At 39.5% G+C, this 22,416-nt stretch overlaps 2 protein-coding genes across 5 annotated transcripts in view; both read left to right on the forward strand.

Moving 5' to 3' along the window:
* The first annotated feature begins 1,390 nt into the window (after positions 1-1,390).
* On the forward strand, positions 1,391-6,708 carry rsad2 (radical S-adenosyl methionine domain containing 2). The gene is made up of 6 exons (XM_023951893.1): positions 1,391-1,786; positions 1,863-2,024; positions 3,938-4,167; positions 4,240-4,389; positions 6,087-6,119; positions 6,207-6,708. The coding sequence occupies exons 1-6, from the start codon at positions 1,468-1,470 to the stop codon at positions 6,369-6,371; spliced, it is 1,059 nt and encodes a 352-aa protein (XP_023807661.1). The 5' UTR covers positions 1,391-1,467; the 3' UTR covers positions 6,372-6,708.
* Positions 6,709-7,472: 764 nt separating this feature from the next.
* rnf144a (ring finger protein 144A) overlaps positions 7,473-22,416 on the forward strand; it is a 29,947-nt gene continuing 15,003 nt past the window's right edge. The window contains exons 1-2 of one of the 4 annotated variants that reach the window (XM_023951347.1): positions 7,473-7,647; positions 7,986-8,090. The gene's annotated coding sequence lies outside the window, so the exon portion shown is untranslated. Of the gene's footprint in view, positions 8,091-13,167; positions 13,327-22,416 lie in introns of those variants that run through there. The other 3 variants (XM_023951349.1, XM_023951346.1, XM_023951348.1) reach the window with 3 other exon arrangements.

Genomic DNA, 22,416 nt, shown 5'->3' on the forward strand with positions numbered 1-22,416 from the left:
CATTCATAAATAGTCTTCGTAAAATGTTCATATTTATTATGTGTCATTCTCCGCGTTAAATAGAAGTAGTTCGCCTCCAGATCAGGTGGTGGCGGTAATGCGCCACTTTGTTTTCGTTTCAAGCGTTGTATGCAAGCCCCCCCCCCCCCCCCCCCTTCTGGCAATACGCGTTTGAGGGAATATCAAAATAAAGTTCATCTTAAAAACGTGTTGTCATGGTTAACCCTGACGTCTGCTTTGATAAACATTTCTTTTTCGTTCCGTGGTAGTACAGGAAAAAATTTACCGGCCTTACAAAGGACTTTTCTGACGACTTTGGCAAAATTTGAAAAACGAGAACATCTAACGACAAAACACGGGGAAACGTCGTAGCTAACGACAGCAGCAAACACCCTAGCTAACGACAGTAGCTAACGACAGTAGCTAACGACAATAGCTATCGACAGTAGCTATCGACAGTAGCTATCGACAGTAGCAACGGTTGCTAAGTCCTGACGACAAAGTGAGACGACCAAAGACATAGACAGTGGACACAAAAACAGATTTTTGGCACAAATGGAACCTCATACATTCCTGAATTCAATTTTTTAAATGGCAAATATGACGTCATCGATTTTGCGAAGTAAAAATCTCATTGAAATGAGAGTTTTGTGACGAACATTTATGAATCCACTATGTACTGAAGATATAGAAGTTGATGGTTTATTAAAAAAATACCCAAACATTTTTTTTTCAAAAATCGTTCAGATGCAATGCATTGTGGTCTATATACAATATATATATATATATATATATATATATATATATATATATATATATATATATATATATATATATATATATATATATATATACATTCAATCTAGTGAGCATCGATGCACACTGGTTTTTTGCAGAGACTTCTTTGCACAACAAAGGAAAAAGCATCATAATAGCAAGAAAATGTCAATAAAACATATCAGTGCAAGAATAGTTATTCTAACAATATTGACCAGTCACCCAGACCCTGATTACTACACTACTGCTGCCATGCTTTACTGTAGGAATAATGTTTCTGTAGTGATTTTGTTTGTTTTTGTACATGGAAACAGATCTTCAAAGCTGTTTTTGTTCTAATAGTCTTTATGTGTCTTAGGGGTAATCAGGACATTTTCTGGTCAATGTGACCCCTTTTTTGTTGTTCTTTTTCATCAGCATTTAGTTTTTCTCCTATCTCTTTTTTATTTTGTTGAATCCTTCACTATAACTGAAGAAGATAAGTTTGGAACTGTAGCTGTTGGATAGTGCATACTATTCATGTTTCAGACTTGCTGGTTTCTTTGTTGGTAAATAGAAACTCTGACTCTCAGCTGATCGCTCCTCCCTCCCACCCTCCGTCCCTCCAGCCTATTTAAGGCTGGCTCTGCTGCTCTGGGTGTGTCAGCACAAACTGCAGCTCACAGATAACAGCTCCCAACTTGTCACAGAATGCTGCTCTCTTCACTGGTCGAGCCTCTGATAGCGCTGCTGCAGCTCTGCATCAGCACCATCCACTGGATTGTCGCCGGCGTCTTTGCAAAAGTCTGTTTCTGGGACGGAGGAGCGAAGAGGGGAACAAACTCTTGGGCTGTGAGTAGGAAACCGAGCCAGAAGAGAGATCAGACTGCGCCCATTCCAACAAGCGTCAATTATCATTTCACTCGCAAGTGCAACTACAAATGTGGCTTTTGCTTCCACACTGCAAAAACCTCATTTGTTCTGCCTTTTGAAGAAGCCAAGAGGGGGCTCAAACTTTTGAAGGAAGATGGTAAGAGACCCAGATTTTTGGTGACAGTTTTAATGCTCTAAACAATGAAAACTGAATTTGTTTTTTTCCCCCTTAGGGATGGAGAAAATCAACTTCTCAGGAGGAGAGCCCTTTTTACATGAGAAGGGGGAGTTCTTGGGGAAAATGGTCCAGTACTGTAAGGTGGACCTGCAGCTCCCCAGTGTCAGCATTGTCAGCAATGGAAGCATGATCAAGGAAAAGTGGTTCCAGAAATACGGTAAGATTTTTACACAACCATTGGATTAAGTTTTGTTTTGAGATAGCTGCTTTCTCATTGGTCCACTGTCCAAAGATGGGACCATGCTCTTAGTACACATACAGATGGATGGTGTTAAATTTGTACTTAGATGGTTAAAAATTGAAGATTGAGACTTCTGTTGTTTTTCTTATTTTTTATTATCATTATTAGTATCTCTGGTACAGCAGAGCAAATACAAAAAGTCAGGGTAAATAAACTGCATCCACTGCAACCTGCTAGTGTTTGGAAATAAAAAAAAAGATGTTGATATTATAATAATAATAATAATAACAAACTTTATTAATCCCAACAAGGGGAAACTTCAGTTCCAGTACATCTCGAAGAAGAAGGCCAGACAAACAATAATAACACAGAATACACACACATTTCGAGAAGTTACTGAGGTCAATGCTGCCGAGCGCCTTAGATGACCTGCGCCAGCGCACCTCTGTATAGCATGCAGATGGTCCACGTTGGGGGGTGGGGGTCGGGTTGGTGACAAAAAAAAGTTGTGTCTCTACACTGCGTACAATGTGTAGATACAAGGAAAAAAGACTACACCGTTTAACACAAAAAAGCACATATTTAGACAAAAATCAACTGTACATGAGGCTCAGGAGGGTGGGGAGAATTGGGGGGGGGAGCCCTCCATGAATCTGTCATTCAGGTGCAGCTCCGCGAGCCATGCACATCCTCCAGGCATCACACGGAGGAGGGAGGGGGGTTGTGGGGAAGCCAAGGTCAAGCAGGGGGTGAGTTGCAGTTATCAGCCCTGTGAACAGGTATGAAGTCAAAATCAGGATGTTCATAAGTCCAAAAGTCAGAACTGTTCAGCTACATTAACACTGGACATGTGACGCACTAAACGCGCATTCTCAACACCTGTTTAGCATATTGTGTTCACACTGTACTGTACTTGCCTGATACAACCGCATGTGCCTACAGTTGGAAGAGGTTTGGTGCAAAATGTCAAGGTGGTGCGAATCTCGTGAATCTTACTCCAGGCTTTTTCTTTCAAAGTTCTATTCCAATATATAAAAAAAAACTTGGTGCCATACAAATCTGGCAATGGTACAAAAATAAATAGCAACTAATCAATTTATCCTCCATGAACAATTTTCGAGCGGTCGGCACTTCTGTGTAGTAAGATGGACGCCATCCAAAGGTCTCTACCAAATTGCCCTGATTGGCCAAAGTTTAACCTGGGTTAAATTTCAACAGTTATTGCACGGAGAGCCTGAAAACGGTTGTAGAAACATGTGTAGCAACAAGAGTTTCGAACACGGACGCCTACAATTTGCATTTACGTGCGTTTACATACTTTTCATTGAAAGCAGTCGCTTAAAGCCATGTTGCCGAGACCACTGTGAACATAGCTGTACTTGTTCTAAGCAGCACTGCATACGCATTTCTAATCCAACTGACATTTAACCCTGTCTTATCCTATGTGCCTTCTTATGGACTACTTGGTCTATTACAGTCCAAGATTTCAGACAGAAGGGCTTCAGAATGTCCTTAAGAAGAAACTGTTAACTTCTTGGTTCTTTTGCTATCAGACATGGATTGTGTTTACCCATTCCTGACATGTTTTGATGGACGTCTTACATCTTCGTTAGAGTCGTCAGAAGTCACCTGTCAAACTTTGACAGGTGATGTCCGTTTTCTGCTGCAGGATGTTGCTCCAGGTATGGAAGCGTTGGCTCGCTTTCGGAAGAAACTGTTGCAAAATCATCCTCAAACGTCAAGCAAATTAGGACTTCAACCTTCATATCATCATTACTAAACATACATAAATAACAACGCAGAAAGGCACTTTGCAAAAATGCAAAATAGTTGCTGATCTTTATCCTCAAATTGTTTTTGTCCCAAACCTGTTTTCTTCTCTCCTCTAGGTGACTACTTGGACATTCTGGCGATCTCATGTGACAGTTTTGACGAAGAAACCAACCAGTTGATTGGGAGGACCCAAGGCAGGAAGAGCCACCTGGACAGCCTCTACAAAATCCGCAGCTGGTGCCAGCAGTACAAAGTGGCCTTCAAAATCAACTCGGTCATCAACACCTTCAACATCGACGAAGACATGACAGAGCAAATCCGGCAGCTGGACCCTGTCCGCTGGAAGGTAAAGGTGGGGAACACTATGGGTGCGAGCAGCTGGGAGCTGAAACCCCGCTCATCTTGAGCTTGTGTGAAGGTCTTCCAGTGTCTGTTGATTGACGGAGAAAATGCTGGAGAAACAGCCCTAAGAGAGGCGGAGAAGTTCGTCATTAGCGACCAGCAGTTTCAGGAGTTTCTCTGCCGGCACAGCGACGTCTCGTGTCTGGTTCCCGAGTCCAATGAGAAGGTAGGATATCAAGAAAATGATCTTTCTGTCATATAAGTATGACACTTGTTGATAAGAAGATATTGTTATGGATAGAAGAGATGTTGTTAATACCGAAGATATTTTGATCAACATTTTATTTTGGGAATTATACCAGAAAATTTAAATTTTTTTCTTTATTTTACACTTGAAAAATGTTTACTGTGTAATGATTGAAGTCCAGTGATTCTTTCCTCTTTAGTCATACTTTGCATCATGTCTATTTATGAACGTTTTCATCTGTGAAACTGCCAGGAATGGTCTTAACCCTTTTTGTAGTTTGATCAATTTGGGTAGCGGGAATCAACAGCAGCCGAATATAAATAAATAAATAAAAACATGTAAAAATAAATAAATAGAAAAACATGTAACAATACATATATATAAAACTACTGCTGAATTTGACCCCATGGGTTCTCACAGGGTTAAGAAAAGTGACTTTAAACATGACTCAAAAATGGGGCAGTTAAAAACTGATCACTAAATGGCGTGTTATATGATATCTATATATATATATATATATATATATATATATATATATATATATATATATATATATATATATATATATCATACTTACATTTGCGCTCAAAATTATATATATATATATATAGAGAGAGAGAGAGAGAGAGAGAGAGAGAGAGAGAGAGAGAGAGAGAGAGAGAGAGAGAGAGAGAGAGAGATAGATATCATACTTACATTTGCGCTCAAAATTCCTCTCAAATGGGGTGTAGAGTCAACATTCTCCGCTTGTAATCTACCAGCAATCTAGAAAAGTTGCAAACAAAAGGAAGCATGACCAAATAAGGACAAACCCCAAGGTACAACCATTGACTGTGTAAGAGAACTGGACTGAGTGAGTGTGATGTCATCTATAGAAAATGACACATAGTCAATTCAGTCGTCATTTGTTCGCAATATGGCGAGCCAAACCTCATTAGTAAGCAGTGATTGGTTTGAGTCGGTCTGTGTCAACGTTTCTATGGCAACCACTCTTGCCAATCAGGTGTGAGCTTATTTGAAGGCCACACCCCTTTCAGTTGAAATAACTACTAAAAAACGGGACCATAGTGCCTTGGATTTTAAAAGCAATTCGGACACCAGGACTCGAAACAGTCAAAACAGGGGAAGCGCATAATATGGACCAGCCCAGGAAGAAGGGAAAGACAAACTCAAAACATGACAGAACAAAAAGAGAACCAAAACACAAAAGCAAAGAAACTAAAACTGTAACAGAGGTAGGAGAGGGGGAATGATTGTTCTGACAAATAGAATGATGGAGTAAGAGCTGTTCATGTCTCTACAGAAGTCTATGGGATCTTGGCTGCTAGCAGCCAGTGGGTACTTCCTCTTTGGAACACGAGGGGGGAGGGATCACTCAGTCCAGTTCTTATATATAGTCAATGGCCTTGACTGTGACACATCAATGCAGCGTAATATATGAACTCCACTGGTAGATCTGATAAAAGCAGTTGGAGTGAAAGCATTAGGAAATGTGGAACTCCATTCATAAAAGAAAGTATATATAAATAACTGGACATATTTGGAAGGTGTAGGTGGAGTTTTTAAAGAGACCAAACTGTTGATGAGCCATTATCAGCAACATCTTTAAGGCATTTTTAGTTAAATGCATAATTTTACACCTGTTTATGTCTGATTTGTCCTTTTCTCCTCCTCAGATGAGGAATTCCTACCTGATCCTGGATGAATATGTAAGATCAGAACCTCCTAAAAGAAGCAAGTTTATCTCCATAATTAGGTTTTTAAGGAACGAACACACTGTATTTCCTCTTCGGCAGATGCGTTTCCTGGACTGTCGAGAGGGCAGCAAACGTCCGTCCAGATCCATCCTCGATGTGGGAGTGAAGGAAGCCATTTGCTTTAGCGGCTTTGATGAGAAGATGTTTCTTCAGAGAGGGGGGAAGTACGTTTGGAGCAAAGCAGACATGAAACTGGAGTGGTGACAGGAACTGCACCATGGCTGATCAAAAAAGAACAATTTGCACAATGTAAATAGACTTGCTGTTTTGACTGTGTGTAACTTTAGCAGAAGGATTCAGTTACGAATGTTAATAATGTGTTGATTTACAAAAAACTTGCTGGTGTATATTTTCATTTTTGCCATTCTGCCTTATGTTATTGTTTTTTCCTAATTTTTTTTGCTGATGCCTTTGGAAATAAGCTAAGTAGGCGAGTTCCATCGAATTTCTTGTAAAAAAATAAACTAAAAACCTGCATTTGAAAATTCCAAAGTGTACATAAGTTTGTGTTTGAGAAGAAAATAAAACCTCATACACTGTGCATGTTGAGTGTCTCTATAAGAAATGGCGCTAACCTCTGCGATCTTTATCTGGTCTTTATTTGGCATCTGGTACTTTATCTTTATTTGATCATGAAAAGGTAAAAATAATCCAAAAACCTTAATAATCTCTCTCTCTATGCCCAAATTGGACGTGGAAAGCATTTCAGATAAATTCAAATGTAGAATATTTCAATACTCAATAGAGTTTAAATAAAGTTTTGTTGCACTGGATTTCATATATGCGTATTTTTATTGACAAAATTTAAAATAACACAATTTGAAAATCTAAAACATAAGGCAATATAGCATCTCACATTTATAAAGCTAGAACAACTTTTAAGCAGCATAAGACATATTTATAAATACCAAACTATAAATAACAAAAACTTAAAACCGCAAAATTATTAAAATAAAAACAAAATAAAACATTTACTTGTAGCCTATTTTTTGTAGGAAACTGCAGAAGGCAGATAGTTTTTGAAATGCAAAAAAAATAGACTTTTCTTTCAGAAAACGACGTTTATTAATAAAAATTATACCTAAAATATTAAAATTGTTTAAAATAAACAAGAATTTCTTTCTTTTTTAAAACGACCAAATTGAATGTTAAATGTTGAGATTGTGTTTTTTGTTGAAAGCCACCTACATAAATCATTCCAGAAAATTGTAACCGTTTTGCTTTATGTTTGATAGAACGTAAATCTGATGCACGTGCCATTTGGTTTTGCTATTTCAGAAACGTGCAGTGTTTGACCAGCAGGGGGAGCACTCTTGTTTTAAATTGGTGAAACAAAAATAAAGGTATTGGTGCTCAGCTGTCCTCTAGGGGGCAGAGTTGGACGGCGGAACGACGGCAGAGTCTGTGGCAGACTAATGGCGTCTCTCCAGTGAGAAGCAGCTGATTTCCTACCGAGCACGGCAGCAGGAACGGTGGAGAGGTAAACACGCCGCCCCCGGATTTTTTTCTGAAACAAGATAGCCCGCTGCTTTGGCGCGAGGACTCTGCCACGGGCTGCACGCGCTGGGATATCTGGGAAATTGGTCGTTCCATCAGACAAAACAACAAGCCAAGCGAACGAAGAGGCGGCGCGAGCTCCCTAAGCTTTTATTTGTTCCATTTCTTCTTCGTATTTTATGTCTAAAATTGATTTAGTATTTTTGTCGTCGGTGCCTGCGTTTACCCGGGGCCTAAATTTGGGCCCAGTCGGCGACAGTAGCAGGTCAAATGTTTCCACCGCGATGTTTGACGGACACATAATGAGCATCCCCTCCCCAGAGATGTCCTGCCACTCCGCCTGACTGCCTTGCTCGTTAATCCAATTCAGCAGATCATCTTCTCCTGAGGTCACAGCATCGAGACGGCCTACTCTCAGCCAAACAGGTGAGACTTCTGTGCTCCTCTTCATCCTCTAAACATGATGTTTTTGCAGCAAACAGTTGGATTGTGGGAAAGAAATTAGCTGCAGGTGGTTGTTTTTGAGTGACATCACTCAACTCAGACTTTATGGGAGCTGAGACTTCTCCACAGCTGGTCAGACCTCCATTTTTCTATTCCAACTCCCACATCATGGGAGTAGAGTGACTCTGAAAGCAGGTGAGGAGACAAACAGCCCTCTTGCTGCCCCAGGGGTTGGGGGCTCTAAACTGTCCTCCACTCCTCCGATCTCCTGCTTCAGCCATCAAGGACGAGCAGAGCTTCCATGCCTTCTTCTATTTTTATTTATTTATTTTAGAAAACCCTCCCCATCAGAAGGAGGTAAACAACAGGAAAAAAAAAAAAAAAAAGCATCATCCTGCTTCTCCCTTCCAAGCCTGCAGAACGCTCAGAGGGGCCGTTAGCAACGGGGCCCCCCTTTCCAGAGGGAAGCCGTGATGGAATGAGGATAGGGTGACTTGATCTTGGTGCAGTGTCAGAGCTACAAACGTGTTGTTTTTAGGGTTCGGTAGCTCGTTCGCCTAGAGCTGCGAGACGGATCGCAGTCCGAAGTCTGCCACACATAGGGCACACGTAACAAAGCATCCTCCCTTCCCCTCAAACACAAAGCTATAAGTCCGGCTGCTCTACTCAGAGACACGGTCGCTCGGTACACCGGTCCGCTGGAGCGGACTACTTGTCTTCTATTTTGTTTATTTTTTTTGTTAAAGTCACTTCCCTCAGTTTATACTGGACATTATTTTTTCATCGGGGATGAGTCATTAGTTGGAAAATAAAATACGATATCATCGTCCATCCCGATGTTTTACTGTAAACATCGTCAACTGCCAATTTAAGGGACATCACCCAACCCTAGTTGTTTTCCACGCAGGATGGGCTCTTTCACAGTAAAAGCACTAAAAAAAATCATTCAAAATGCGAATTTGACCTTAGCTCAATTGTTGGTTGTTTAAATTTTGTGAACACATCGCGACCAACGCTTGAATTAAGGTCAAATTCGCAATATTAAAGCCAAAAGAAAAAAGTTTTTACTGTGCTTTTACTGTAAAAGGTTCTGTCCAGTGTGGAGTGGGAACCTCCAAACGCACCGGAAAACACGTTTGGCCACATTGAATAGAACCTTTCACAATAAAAGCACCAAGAAAACCTTTTCTTTTGACATCAAAATGCGAACTCAACCTTAACTTAAGTGTTGGTCGCGGTATCCTCCAATTTTGTGCCTTATTATATTTTTTATACTTTCACCGGTGCCTGAAGAGTAAATCGAAAATTTACCACAATATCGTCTTGTGCAATAAGCCGATAAGGTAACCTTATCACAGATGTCCCCAATATTGTTAGTGATCAATATTGCAATGAAGATAAAACTTGGGATAAATGAACAAAGAGCAAAACAACTAAACATATTATTTCCATTTCACTGCAACAGTTTAATTGAAATCAAAGTCAACATAACTTAAATTATAGTCCAAATGAGCCTTGTCTACATAGGAGGTGAATATCTACAATAAAAGGGCTCCATCTGAATTGTCAAATTCATAAAGGGATTTATTTGATACGTTAATCAATTCAAGCTGCCATAAGATTGTTTTAGCACATTTAAAGTAACTATTTATCTTAGTTTTTGCCGACTTTTGCCAAATCCGTATTGCACAGCTTGATATATACGATCAATTCACGATATCTTGTGCAGGCCTGGGTGATATAATGAATTTGCTCATTTCATTCTACCTGTTACTAAAGTATCAGATTGGGACTCAGTATTGACACTAAAAAATCAAATGACTCGGAATCGGCCCAAAGAAAGCTGATCGGGACATCCCTACTTAAATGTTTACACACATGATGTTTTTCCAAAGTAACCCATCGTTATTGTTGTCCATATTGGTTTTGGCCAATACTACCAGAAAGGTAGATATTTGTTCTTTGGGGCGTTAACCTGACACACCAGTTCTTACCCGTTTCCTATTGAGATGAAACTGCTGCAGGGAAGTAGAAATGATGCCTACTTGCTTTGCTAATTGTTTCCTTTATCGCAAGTCATATCGTGTTCACAATATTGATGTCTAATATCGCACATCGCAAGTTTTCCTCATACCCTGCAGCCCTAATGTAAAACCTTATTTAGACGTTACATTGATTTATAGGCGCATTTGGTGAATGTCTATACTAAAGCACCAATTATGGTCTGTAGTTCACAAAGCAGCACCTAATGTAAATTAGATTAGTAAAGTGACATCCGTTTAGCTTAACCTACACTACAGCGTTAATCCCTACTAGGGGTTTGCTATACTAATGAGTGTCTATTGGGTCTTTAAGAGGACTGAATGGAAAATGATCTCTTCAATACTTTTATTTTAGATTTTAAGGGACGAATAACAAAAAAAAGGATCAAATTCAATTCCATGAAGTTTAAAGTCCATGTTTTGTTTGCTTAAAAAAGTTGTCAAACCAGAGGATTCTGCTTGTAAATGATCTCAAAGATAGAAAGAAGTCATTTGAACCACAACTTCCTGCTTCTTATTAAATTTCTTCTTGATCCAGTAGGTGGAACCGTTTAGTTCTACATTTGTAAAGCCTTAGTCACATGCACCTGTACGGGGAGTTGACTCTTACAGGTGTTGTTGGCTTGTAGTAAAAAAGTAGTAAAAAAAAAAAGATCATGAACATATTGGCTCACAGAGCGACCTATGACCTTGATATTTCCTGCGGGCTACCTGCATGCGCCATACAGGTTTAGCCCTTTTTCACCCACAGACAGCCTGCATCCACGCGGGAGGGCAGTTGTGACTTGGGCCATAACGAATAAAAACTGCCTTTAGAGTTTATGCTTGCAGATGGATCCTCCAGTGGCGGTAGTTTACGGTCCACACTGTAAACGCTCTAGCGATGAGGGAGGGTGCGGCAGCAGAACCCGATGCTGAAAGTCCCAAAAAGTCCAAACTTGACAGTAATCCATAACTTTACATTCACAGGTTTGCTGTGAGTTCTGAAAAGCTGCTAAATGTAAAGACAAAGTTTCCAAATGAAAATCCCTGTATTTAAGCTAGTCTAGTACTTCAGCCGTGTGTTTATTCGTCCTTTAGCCGTACGTTTCCCCAGTACAGCTAAAGCAGAAGCACTTTGGACAAAGTCCTGAACGCTGTGTACGGTATAAATGCCGTTCTCACACACAAAAGCGTCAAAAAGCAGACTCAACCGGCTATATTGAGTATTTGGTGGATTCTTTTGCGTCCTAAAACATCTACATGCTGTCACATCGAACATCCGAGCTTTTATTCTTTATGACCTGGTAACATTCAGATGAGAACTCACTGAGGAGTCATTTGACTTCTTCCTTCAGTGCTGCCAGGTCACTGAGGGTGTATGCAATAGTTTAAAGGCAATTTCAGTTGGGGGAGGTGTGTGTGTGTGCGTGTGGGGGGGGGGGGGGGGGGTACTTTTCAGGTGCGAGTCAGAGGGAGATGTTGACAAGTCAACGGCTTCTGAGTCCAAAATAGCTCAGCAAAGAACTCCAGCCACTTCAGCTCAGTGTGTTTGGGCTCCGTTCCAGGTATTGCTTGAAGATGAGGCGGGGTTATTATGAAAGAGGGGGAGGCTGCATTATGGGATGCTCAGGCTCTCAGCTGTGTGGCATTCTGAACATGCTTTGGTCCTCCCGGGCAGGTACGCCGTGTAAAAGGAGACGCTCTTACGCAATGCTCTTCAGAATCCGTGGACACTATCCAAGATTTGGCTTTTAGGCGGCGTAGGGGTTCACGGCCCGCCTTCAGGACTCAGAAAGCTAGCACCAGTCACATTTAACCAAAAGAAAAATAAACCTAAAGCTTCCAAGAACCATGTCACACAGCTACTAAATACATTTTGCGCATATTGCATGGATGAAAATACTTGGAAAAAGTGAGAAAAGTTGTATAACGAATGAACCACACTATAACAAGAATTATGAATAAAACACAAAGAACGCATAAATCAACGTAGAACATGAACCGTACGTGATTATAACGCTGTTTATATGCACTTCATTAGCGATTCCTGCGTCAATTAGATAGTTTAACCATGAAATGAGTGCCGTATACACAATACAAAAGTCATACATCGGTGGTAGACGCGTAAAAAGTCATTTAGACATACGCGGAATGCTCGTGGAAAGCGACAAATTTGCGCACACATTATGCAAAAATGACACAGTTGTTTAAGATTGACATAATAATTGCATATGAACGACGTAAAATATGCGCTAACTTCGTAATTTTTAACGACCAAAACGTTTTTAACGGCTCAAAAACAAATTCACGTAAAGACCCTTTGGCCGAAACCCTCCATGGACATCTGTGCATGACGACAAATGACAAACACAAGAAACACGTAGGACTTACGGATATCACGGATTGATCACAAAAGACTGAAATTTCATACATGAAAAAAGTACATGGTGGCTGTGAGACACGACCTTAAAATTTCTATAAATAATTTTAGCTTCTTTTTTGCTGTCTAGTGTCTCTTTAATAACTTTTAGGGTTCCTCTGGGTTTTCTTAGGAGATTTCCAAAACTATTGAGAATCATCATTAAATCCTTAATAATTTCTGTCCACGATAGACAAGTAACCGTATTAGTTTCAAGGTGCTAGAGGGTATTTTTGGTTAAAAACAATCGGTTTTTCCCCCCAGAAATTGAAACGTTTGACTCTGTTCTGTTTGAATTTGGTATTTCTTGAAACTGATATTACAGGTTCTGCTCATCTTAAAGTCGCAACATCTGTTCCATCTGGCTCCAATATCTTGATGAGTTCATTCAGAATAAGCAGGAGCAGATTTATTTCGATGTTTGGTGCTTTGGCGTTGAAGTTAGTTGGTAGATGTCGAATCCTACGCTCCTCCAAAGAGGCCGTTTCTCTTCCTTCCGTCACTGTTTTGGTGCAAACGGACAGGATGCCGGATCATTTGGGTTTCCTCTGAGTCGGCCCTTTGACGACAGCAGCTCGTCCGTCGGCAGCGAGGAATGTTAGTCCCGTCGGGAGGGGCCTGGGAAGTGAGCCGGAGACAAAACGCTGTTGTGCTGCAGCGTGCGCACAAGGAAGGCCCTTATGAGACGCCAGATCCTGGAATGACACCAACTCCGTACCGCTGTTTTGTCTGCAGAGCTGTAACTGAGTGACTTTGGGGAATAGCTGGGTTCACGGTGGGTAAGATCTGACAGACTCCACTCTGACGGACTCTCTGGAGCGTCTCTGCTCCCCGAAAAAGTAGAGCGGCTGCAGCACTCGTACTTTACGGCCATCTCTATAACATTTAAGTGATTAAAGTGTAATAAGAGGATAAGAATAAGCGTCAGGCGGGGCTGGTTAAAGCTAATGTGAACAGACACTTTGTCAGTTGTCTTAATTCTTTTTGAGTTTGTTGCATATTTAACTGTCATGTTGTGAGATGGTTGGAACTGTGGGACATTTGACACTTCGGTGGAGCGTTTTGTTTATGTCTTCTCATCTCTTCTGCTTTACGCTCGGTGTTTTACTGTTGATGGAGCGATACACTCGGTTCAGATTTGAGTTTTTGTGTCACGGGTTTGTTCGATTCGCACGGATCAACAAGAAAAAAAAACAAAATTCAGATTTTTTTTTTTCATTGGTTAATAAGAAAGTAACAGTGAAGACAAATCTTTCAATTTATACTTTTAAGCTAAGCCTTGTGCAAAGTAATAAATAGCTAATCTTTCTTCTTTTTAGCACAATACCCATTTGACACTTTAAATGTAGAACTAATGGTACACAGTACATACTTTCTCCATTATTTGGTTCAGCGTTGTAACGCATTTTGGTTTTAAACCGGGAATTGTGGCATCCCAAGAAGACACAGCTCGGTTGGTGCTTAAGTTAGGAGGCTTTCAGTCAACAATAATCCCATTGATCCAAATGGGACGGCTAATCAGTTTCACTGGTAGATTAAAAAAAAAAAACTGTCACACCTTTGTTTCTGCTTTTTCTTTCACACAAGTGGTTATCTACCTAAAAAATGTCTCAGTTCCAATAAAAGTCCACTTGGGGACAGTACGCAAGTTCTAACCGGAAAACAGCTATTCTACTGCTATACTTTGCACTTTCATGTAATTAGAAGCACCTCCACCTTCTTAGTAAGACTTCACCTAAAAGACATTGAAAAGTCTTTACTAACCTCTTAAGGCTCGAGCTGATATTTAGGCTAACCCTCTACACACGTACTCACAGGACCTTAGTTAAGCAGAATGAACTACTGTGGTATTATAGCCCAAAATGTGATGTCCATGCATGTGGACACCAGGTCTTAAGAGGTTAAGACTTGCTGTTTATCAGATGATAAATTGTCAATTAAAAAAGAGCTTATTTGGGATGTAGAAAAAACGCTGGGCGAGTCACAAGCTTCCTGCATCAAGCTCTCATCGATGGGGAGGGAAAGGGGGGGCAGGGTTGTCCACGCTCCAACAGTCCCACCCACGACTGTGAGACAAATTTCCAATGAACTACTGCCGCGCCACAAAAACTCTGGAAACCCTGGAAAACGGACGCTTTTTTGATTTTGGCTAAAATCAGCATAATAGTATTAAAATACGACAAGATATGCTTTTATCTCTAGAGCACTATTGGCAGGGGATTTTCACCTGAGCAAAACCATTTACATGAATTTTAACATGTTGCGCGTCAAGGAGTCTGTACCTTTACCAGGGAAGTCTCACATGTCCCAGGAATGGATGGACAAAAGACCAAGTTTCTCTTATCATTTTATTATTTTTTAGGATTTTTTTGTTTTCAAATTCCTAATTTTTCTGTATTTTTTGAGCATGTTTTTAGGAACTTCCTATGTATTTTTTTTTTAAGTTTGTCTCACTTCCAACAGTTGAAAATAAAAGAAAACGACTCTTATTTATCATGTATTGTCATGTTTTGATCTATTTTATATGACAAGTACTTTTTGTTGGGTATATTATATCGGTTAAAAGTTACCCGGCAAAGGGATGATGTAACTTTTTATCGTGAAAGTGTTCTAGGGTTAAAACAGATCAAACAAGTCTTTAATTTTGGTTGGATGTCTTATGTCACTGCGCATTGCCAGCTTTTGATTTAATACCGCTCTGTTGTTCCACGAAAAAAAGCAGTTGTCACTCAAGCGAACTGTAGTACAGTGTTTACACCAAGACCAAGGAAGTGGACCAGGGTTCACTTGTTTGATTTTAACTGAGGGTGCATTAATTTTGTCAGTTGTCATTTTTGGTTCTGATCAGGTGCAGATTTGATTTTTTTGGTTCAGTTTGTAATGTTTTCAAGCAGGTCCACTCATTTGTAATTTTCTCATGCATGTTACCAAAGTCTAATTAGATGACGGTTCAAATTCCCCCTTTTAGTAAATTATATTTGGTGAATTTCTCTCCCATTTTAGCTCCAATTCAAACTCCAAGAGTTCCTGAACCGCTAGCTTGTTAGCACACTTTTCCAACGCCATGAGGCAGGGAGAAGCTGATAGCAGAGTTGACCCTTTGACCCATTCATCTGTCAATAGAAAGGAGCTCATCGTGGAACTCCTGTCATCGTCACCTAGACAAGAACAATCTTGTAATGAACTTATGCCCAGTCTTATTTGACGTTCACACGGCACTGAAGAGACGGTTTCTTTTATAGCTTTTGTTGTTCCATTTTCTTTGCGTATTTCCTTTTCAAGGTTTCACAACCATCTGCAGTGTCGGTTCAATGTTCTTGTAAAAGTGCCTCATTTCAGATGGATAAATAAATGCTTAGGGCTTACCGCCAAAAGAAAGAAGTGTTGACTTTTGAGTAGGCTTTAACATAAAAAAATCTGGTCAAAGCTTTTACTGGGTAATGATTCGACAATGCTGCTTCACTCTCATTCCAATTCACTTCTTCTTTCCACTGAGGACGAGTTCAGACACTTTTTCCTCCCTTCCTCTTTTTTTTTTGCTTTGTAACACTTGTGGCAAACCTCTTCTGAAACTTGAGAAACTTCTGTTTCTGTTTGATCGCTTTGATGTTTTAATTTAATATAAAGATTAAAATCTTTAAAAAATGTTATTGCAAGCACTTGAAACAAACAGGCTGTAAAGACCCGTACAAAATTGATACTAAAAGTGTGTTAAAAGAAATGTGGTCGAGTTGATCCTCATTTCCTAAAATCAAACTATATTGGATACTTCTAGGGTGGGTATGTTTGATCTAATTTCTTTTTGATGACAGTCTGGTTCATTTAGATGAGTGTGAAAGTTCATTTGACCATTGGCACTGATCCGACAAACCCACCAAAATGAAAACTGTAAAAAGTTTTAAAAGAAGAACCTGGCGTGGTAGAATCATGGTGTGAATTTGGCCAATCTGTTCATCTTTGGGGTCTTTTTTCAAAGTAATAGTCAAAATAATTACAAGAAGATCTAATTGTCTTTCTTGGTACTTCTTTTGCCCTCCTGATTGGTCCTTTTGGCTGTTCATAACTCCCCCAACCAAGGAAGTGTTGTAACCATAGGTACTTAAAAGAACAGTGTGATTTTTGTGAGACGCATACGCAAATTTGTGGCTTTCCACAAACGTTCTACGTATAACAGACTTTTCCCGCATGTACCACCGTTGTATAACTTTGATATTGCGTATACGATGCACATATCACTTCAATAATCGCGCATGGTTCATGTTCTACGTTGATTTAAGTGTTCTTTGCGTCGTTTATTCGTACTTCTTCTGTGGTTTTAACGTGGTTCTTTCGTGATACATCTGTGAAAATTGACCAAAAACACCAAAACGTTTCGGACTTTTTCCACATAATTTCACGTATGACCAATTTTCATCAGTGCAATATACACGAAATGCATGCTCTACCTATGTGACATGACCATTATGCAGATAAAAGAATAACACAGTTTGTTGGAAAAACTTCCCATCAGCCTCTCTGACCCATGGCCTGCCCTCTTGGTTTCTCTAGGCATTCTGGGAAATTTTTCGCTTCACTTAATACACACTGTAATCCGCTGCGCAGTGATTCTTGCTTTGAAATGACATGACGTTCACACTTTTGACACCAAAGTCAGCTGCACCTGTGACCTTCTCGAGTTACATCTGCAGCTTCTCCGCAGCATCCGTCAGTCTGATGGTTTAAACGTCTTCTCTCTAAGCCGTCGCCTTAGCGTCCATTTCCATGACCTAAAGAGAGGGAATCTTCTGTCCAAAGAAAAGCCTTTTCAGTATTGCACAGCCTGTGTCTGAGCTCTCTAAAGGGTTATGAATTTAGGTTAGAATAACAGGCAGGTTCCTCTGGATCATTGCTCAGCACAGAATGGCTGAGGTGTGGTTTCATGTTCTAATTCAAGCTATGGCCTGCATAAGCCCATGACCTACATTCTGCTCTTATTGTTCTCAGAATAGAAGATGGCTTCAGCTTTATGAAGATGAATTTGGCAAATGTCAGTTATGGATGTTATAAAAACACCTCACGTAGATTAGTTTAGTTTAAAAGTGAAGATCACTGGTAATTGTGTGACATTTTTTGTGAATTATTGTAACTCCTATTATTTTACATTAAAATTTTTAATATTTTTGGTTGGCTAAACCAATCAAAATACAGTACTAGTACCCTAATTAACATATTTTCGCACTATAGGGTACAGCAGATGATATCGGTACTGTAAATGGTCTATTTTTGAAATGATGGCAAATATAAAGCGCATCGAACTATAAGGTGCAGTGAGTGAGATTAAAACATCAAAGATAAGTCCATTAGTCAGACTTTAACTGCGTTCACGATAACTTATTTGCAACACTACACGTTAGCCATGGTGGCGTATTTACAATAATGCGCAACCTTGCTTCCAACTTGTAAAAAACCAGACGCCGTGTACCTCTTAAAAATTGCCTCGACAAACAAACAAAAAAAGGCTTTTAAGTGCGCCTTATTATGCGTGACCAGTACTATAAGCTTATTTGTTAAATATTCAAGAAGATACAGAAAGAACGCGTTACTTTGATCTGTCATTGTTGGAAAAGAATCTTTATGAAGCTTTCTGTTCATCTTATAGGGTTCCGACCGGGGTTAGTTTCAAAGGAGCATATTGAGGTTAAAATTTTAGTCTAAAATAACATTTTCAAATAAGTTCCTTTTTTTTTATCCCTTTTTAAAAATCTGTTTATTGTGTCCATTATGAAAGAGTAAACCCCGCTTTTATTAAAGGGTAACTAAACACTCAATCCAATTTTTTTAGCTGTTTAGTTGTACTAATCTGTAAAGTGCTGACTTTTGCTTTTTGCCAAATTTTTCTGACAATTTAAAATAAATTTGTTTAATTTCTGAAATTAGTCTGAAACCATCTGTGTGCTGCCCCCTCGTGGTTGAAACGAGGAGGTAACATTGAACGTTGTAATTCATCAACCGATGTCATTTCTACGGCGCCCATGACCTGACGGGGAAAAAAATAATAATAATTCGTTCCCACCAAGTAATTGTGGCCTTTCTACTGGAAATAAACTTAAATGCTTAAATGAATGACTTATCACGTGAATTATTATTTTGTGGGAACGAATTAATTATTCCATGTGTAGGCGCCATGAATTAAGTGTGGTCTTTCTTATGGTGAATGAATATAGATTTGTTTTGATTATAGGTCATTGAGTTGGGTAATCAGCTGCTGGGTCACATGTTTGTGGGCGGTGACATTAATTGACTCACCTGTGGTTTTTCCCTGTGTAAGATGGAAGGGGGGTTGAGCTGGGTTGCCGTATTTTTTGTTGACCGGCTTATTCGCTTTTGTGCTTTTTTTTATTGATTCCTAGTTTTTTTTCTTTTTTGCTCACAATATAATAAGCGGATTTAATTACCTTCATTTTTCATTATTAAAACTTCAAAATACAAACTTCGTCATGCTCTATGGTTTTTTGAGTGCGTCATTCAATACCCGGACCCACCCAGCGTCAGGCTATCAGCTACTGTTTGGTTTTGAACAATTTAAGTCGCTACACCGTGGAAACAAACTATTATTTCTTGGGAACAAATTTTTTTTTTTTTTTTTTACCCCTGTCAGGTCACAGGCTCTGTAAATCTCAGAAGTTTCACGCTGTGCTCTTCAGCTCCAGTATAAAAGCTCTGCCCATCTTTAAACGTGTAACCCTCAGCTGCCCAAGCGGCGCCACCATTGGGGATTGCTGAGGCAGCATTTTGAGCCAGCGGCTCAAGAAGGTGGAGGAGAAGAATCCTCTCTGTGGAAACAGGCGACGCGTTGCTCTGTATTGCTATCCATTATTGAAGACGCGGTGTGACTGTATTTTACCTCAAGCTAACCCTGCCCCCCCTAGCCCCGCCCTTTTTTAAATCTGTGGGGTTATTCTCATCTGTCCTGTTGTTCCCCAATAAGAAACATTTTTTCCTTATCAGTCAGAAAGCTTTTTTTTTCTTCACTTTTTTCAACATCTTTTCTGCGCCGCAGATGGAAATCGGAGGCCTCACTAATTGGTCACGAGCTCCGTGGTCAGGGAGGAGGTGAAGGGAGGAGGTGAAGGGAGGAACAGCTCCCTGTTTATTATTGAACTGGAATGTGAAAATTAGCCACATTGACAAACTTAATTTTTTTTTTTTAAGCTGAATTTCACTTGTTCAAGGGTTGAAGCATCCCTCTCTTCTTTAATACTCATCTATTCATTGAATTACAGTTATGTGAAGAATTAGTTGTAGATCATCTGTATTTTGGTTCCGTATTTGGATGAAAACGTTCTTTTCTGGCCTCCAGCAGCACCTTAGTTAAAACACAAACTGGATGGCGTCGAGCGTCTCCTCCAGCAGCCCGGCTCGCTGGAAGCGAAGAACGCGATCTTACGCAACGGCGAGATGCGACATTATGTAATTGACACAGGCTCCTGAAACGGCCGACGCAGGTGAAAATGGAGCGTTGCGTTGTTTGCACGCGTCCATTAGCAGAGAAACTGGATCCTCCTGCACAGAGACTCGTGTTTGTGGGTCGCTGGCTGTTATGTTGAACTAACTGTCTGCGTGTTCAGAGGAAGATGGGAAAGGAACCTCCAAGGTCGGGCATTATGGGTAATATCTTTTCATTCCTTTTGTGTTTAACTCAATAAATGTTTCTTTTTAGGCACTGATGGCAGCAGTCAGACGGTTAACCAGGAGAGCCGTTCAGTTTTGTTTATTTTGTGTTTTCTAAAATGAAGTAATTGAATCTGGAATCACTGTTGTGGCTCCAATTTATCTATTCAATATAATTTTATTAAACTCACTCAGCTGTTGACATTTTTTTGATTAAGTGTTCCTTTTTTCTCTCAAGTTTAAGAAAAAAAAGAAGGAAAACTAGTAATTTAGTTGTATAAGACAAAAAAAAGTAGTTGAGCTAATGATGGTAGTTTAAAAAACTTTCATTTTAGGCTCCGACTAAACGTCATTTTTGTTGTCAATCTCTTTTTTTATCAGTCGGCATTTTTTTTAATGTTTTATTTTCTTAATTGGTTGTTTTTCTTTTTTATAAACAAAAGCTTAGGTTTCACAAAAGGATAAATGTTTAGTCCACTTTTTCAATAAGTTTTATTGTGTTGAACAGGTGGGTTGGGGGTTGATTGTAATATTTTTTAATGTAATATTTATTCTAATGTTGTGAATGGTTTTTGTTTTTAAATGTACAGCGCTTCAAAGTGCGCAAGGCATGAGACTCACCAATTTTGTTTGGTTTGGTTTGACTTGATTTGTCAACTCCAAGCCAACAGTCGGCAAACTTTAGTAGTTTTAAATCAAATATTGCTTCTCGGATTGAGGGTTACTTTGTGGTAGGGGATTAAAAATCTAAATTTTTGTCCTTATTCTTTTTAAAAATGAATTTAGCTTCTAAGAACTTTGGATTCTTTTTAATCTACTATAATTTCAGTTAAACAAAAACCGTTTGGTTTAATGGAGATCTGTTGGTCGTTATGTGGTCATCATAACTCATTCACCTTCAATTCAATTCAATTCAATTCAATTTTATTTTATTTGTATAGCCCAAAATCACAACAACAGTCGTCTCGATGGGCTTCGAAGTAAAACATGAACTCAAAAGGATCACGAATACAAAGAGTTCAATAGGAAAATACTAAAATGAACTAACAAACTGACTAAGCTATACTGGCATCCCTGCCCTTAGACCCCCCTTCGCGGTAAGGAAAAACTCCCAAAAAAAACGGATTCCGGAAAAAACGAAGAAACCTCAGGGGTGCCCACATGAAGGAGGGATCCTCCCCCAGGACGGACGGGCGATTTACCAGAACTCTTAGAGAAGAATTAACTTATCTAAATCTACAACTACATATATAAAAGTCCAGCAGACGAGCTTCATCCAGCCGTGGTTGTGGGGACAGTCAAAGGCGCGAGTCGAGCCGGAGACAGGAACCACAGCCAGGTGTAGGAGCAGGAGCAGAGACGAGGTACTCGGTCAGGCACAGAGCAGAGACGAGCCAGAGATGAGCCAGAGGCAGGATCCACAGCCAGGTGTAGGAGCAGGAGCAAAGGCGAGGTAAACGGTCAGGAACAGGAGCACGGATGAGCCAACTGGAGTCTGGAAGCACTCCCACTCCCCAGGAGGGGAGAGGAAAAGAGGGACAATACATGAATCGCACTGCACCAAACAGAGGCATGGAGAACTAAATGATAAATTATGATCAAGAATAGAGGAGAGGAAGGGTAGAAGTAAAAAAGGAAAGAGGACAGAACCCCAGTTCACCATAGTTACCCCAGCTTCAACTTCTAGCAGCCTTTTAAAAGAAATAGTTATTATTAAGTTTAATTTAAACAAATTAACATTAAGTTAAATAATCTCTGAATACTAACTTCATTTATTAGACTTAATGTTTGACTTTATCATACGTGTTCTATTCTTTATTTCTCACAAAATGTTCTTTTTTAAAAGAAGTGAAGTTTGTTTTTCTAAGAAGTCAGAAAAACGAGACCATTTTTAAAAAAATCAATATTTTCTGCATTAAATACCTGCCTGACTTTAGAAAATAACAATCAGAAAAGAATTATTAAATGTTGTTTTTCTTGGTGCAAAATGCATAAAAGCTTTTATTTTGAAGTGGAATGTCACAATCTCACTCAAAGGTCCTCTTTGTTGCTTTTTTTTACTTCACATTTCTTTGTTTTGCTGAATCCTTCTGATTTATTTTACTTGGTAAGCCGTTCGTTCAGACCAGACAACATCAGATTTTGTTTTTTGTTTTTCATCAATATTGAAAGAATTCCTGAATGTTTTGAATTATTTAGAGGAAAAAATGATCAG

This window comes from Oryzias latipes, chromosome 22, assembly GCF_002234675.1.
Source record: "Oryzias latipes chromosome 22, ASM223467v1".
In the NCBI taxonomy this organism is placed as follows: Eukaryota; Metazoa; Chordata; class Actinopteri; order Beloniformes; family Adrianichthyidae; genus Oryzias; species Oryzias latipes.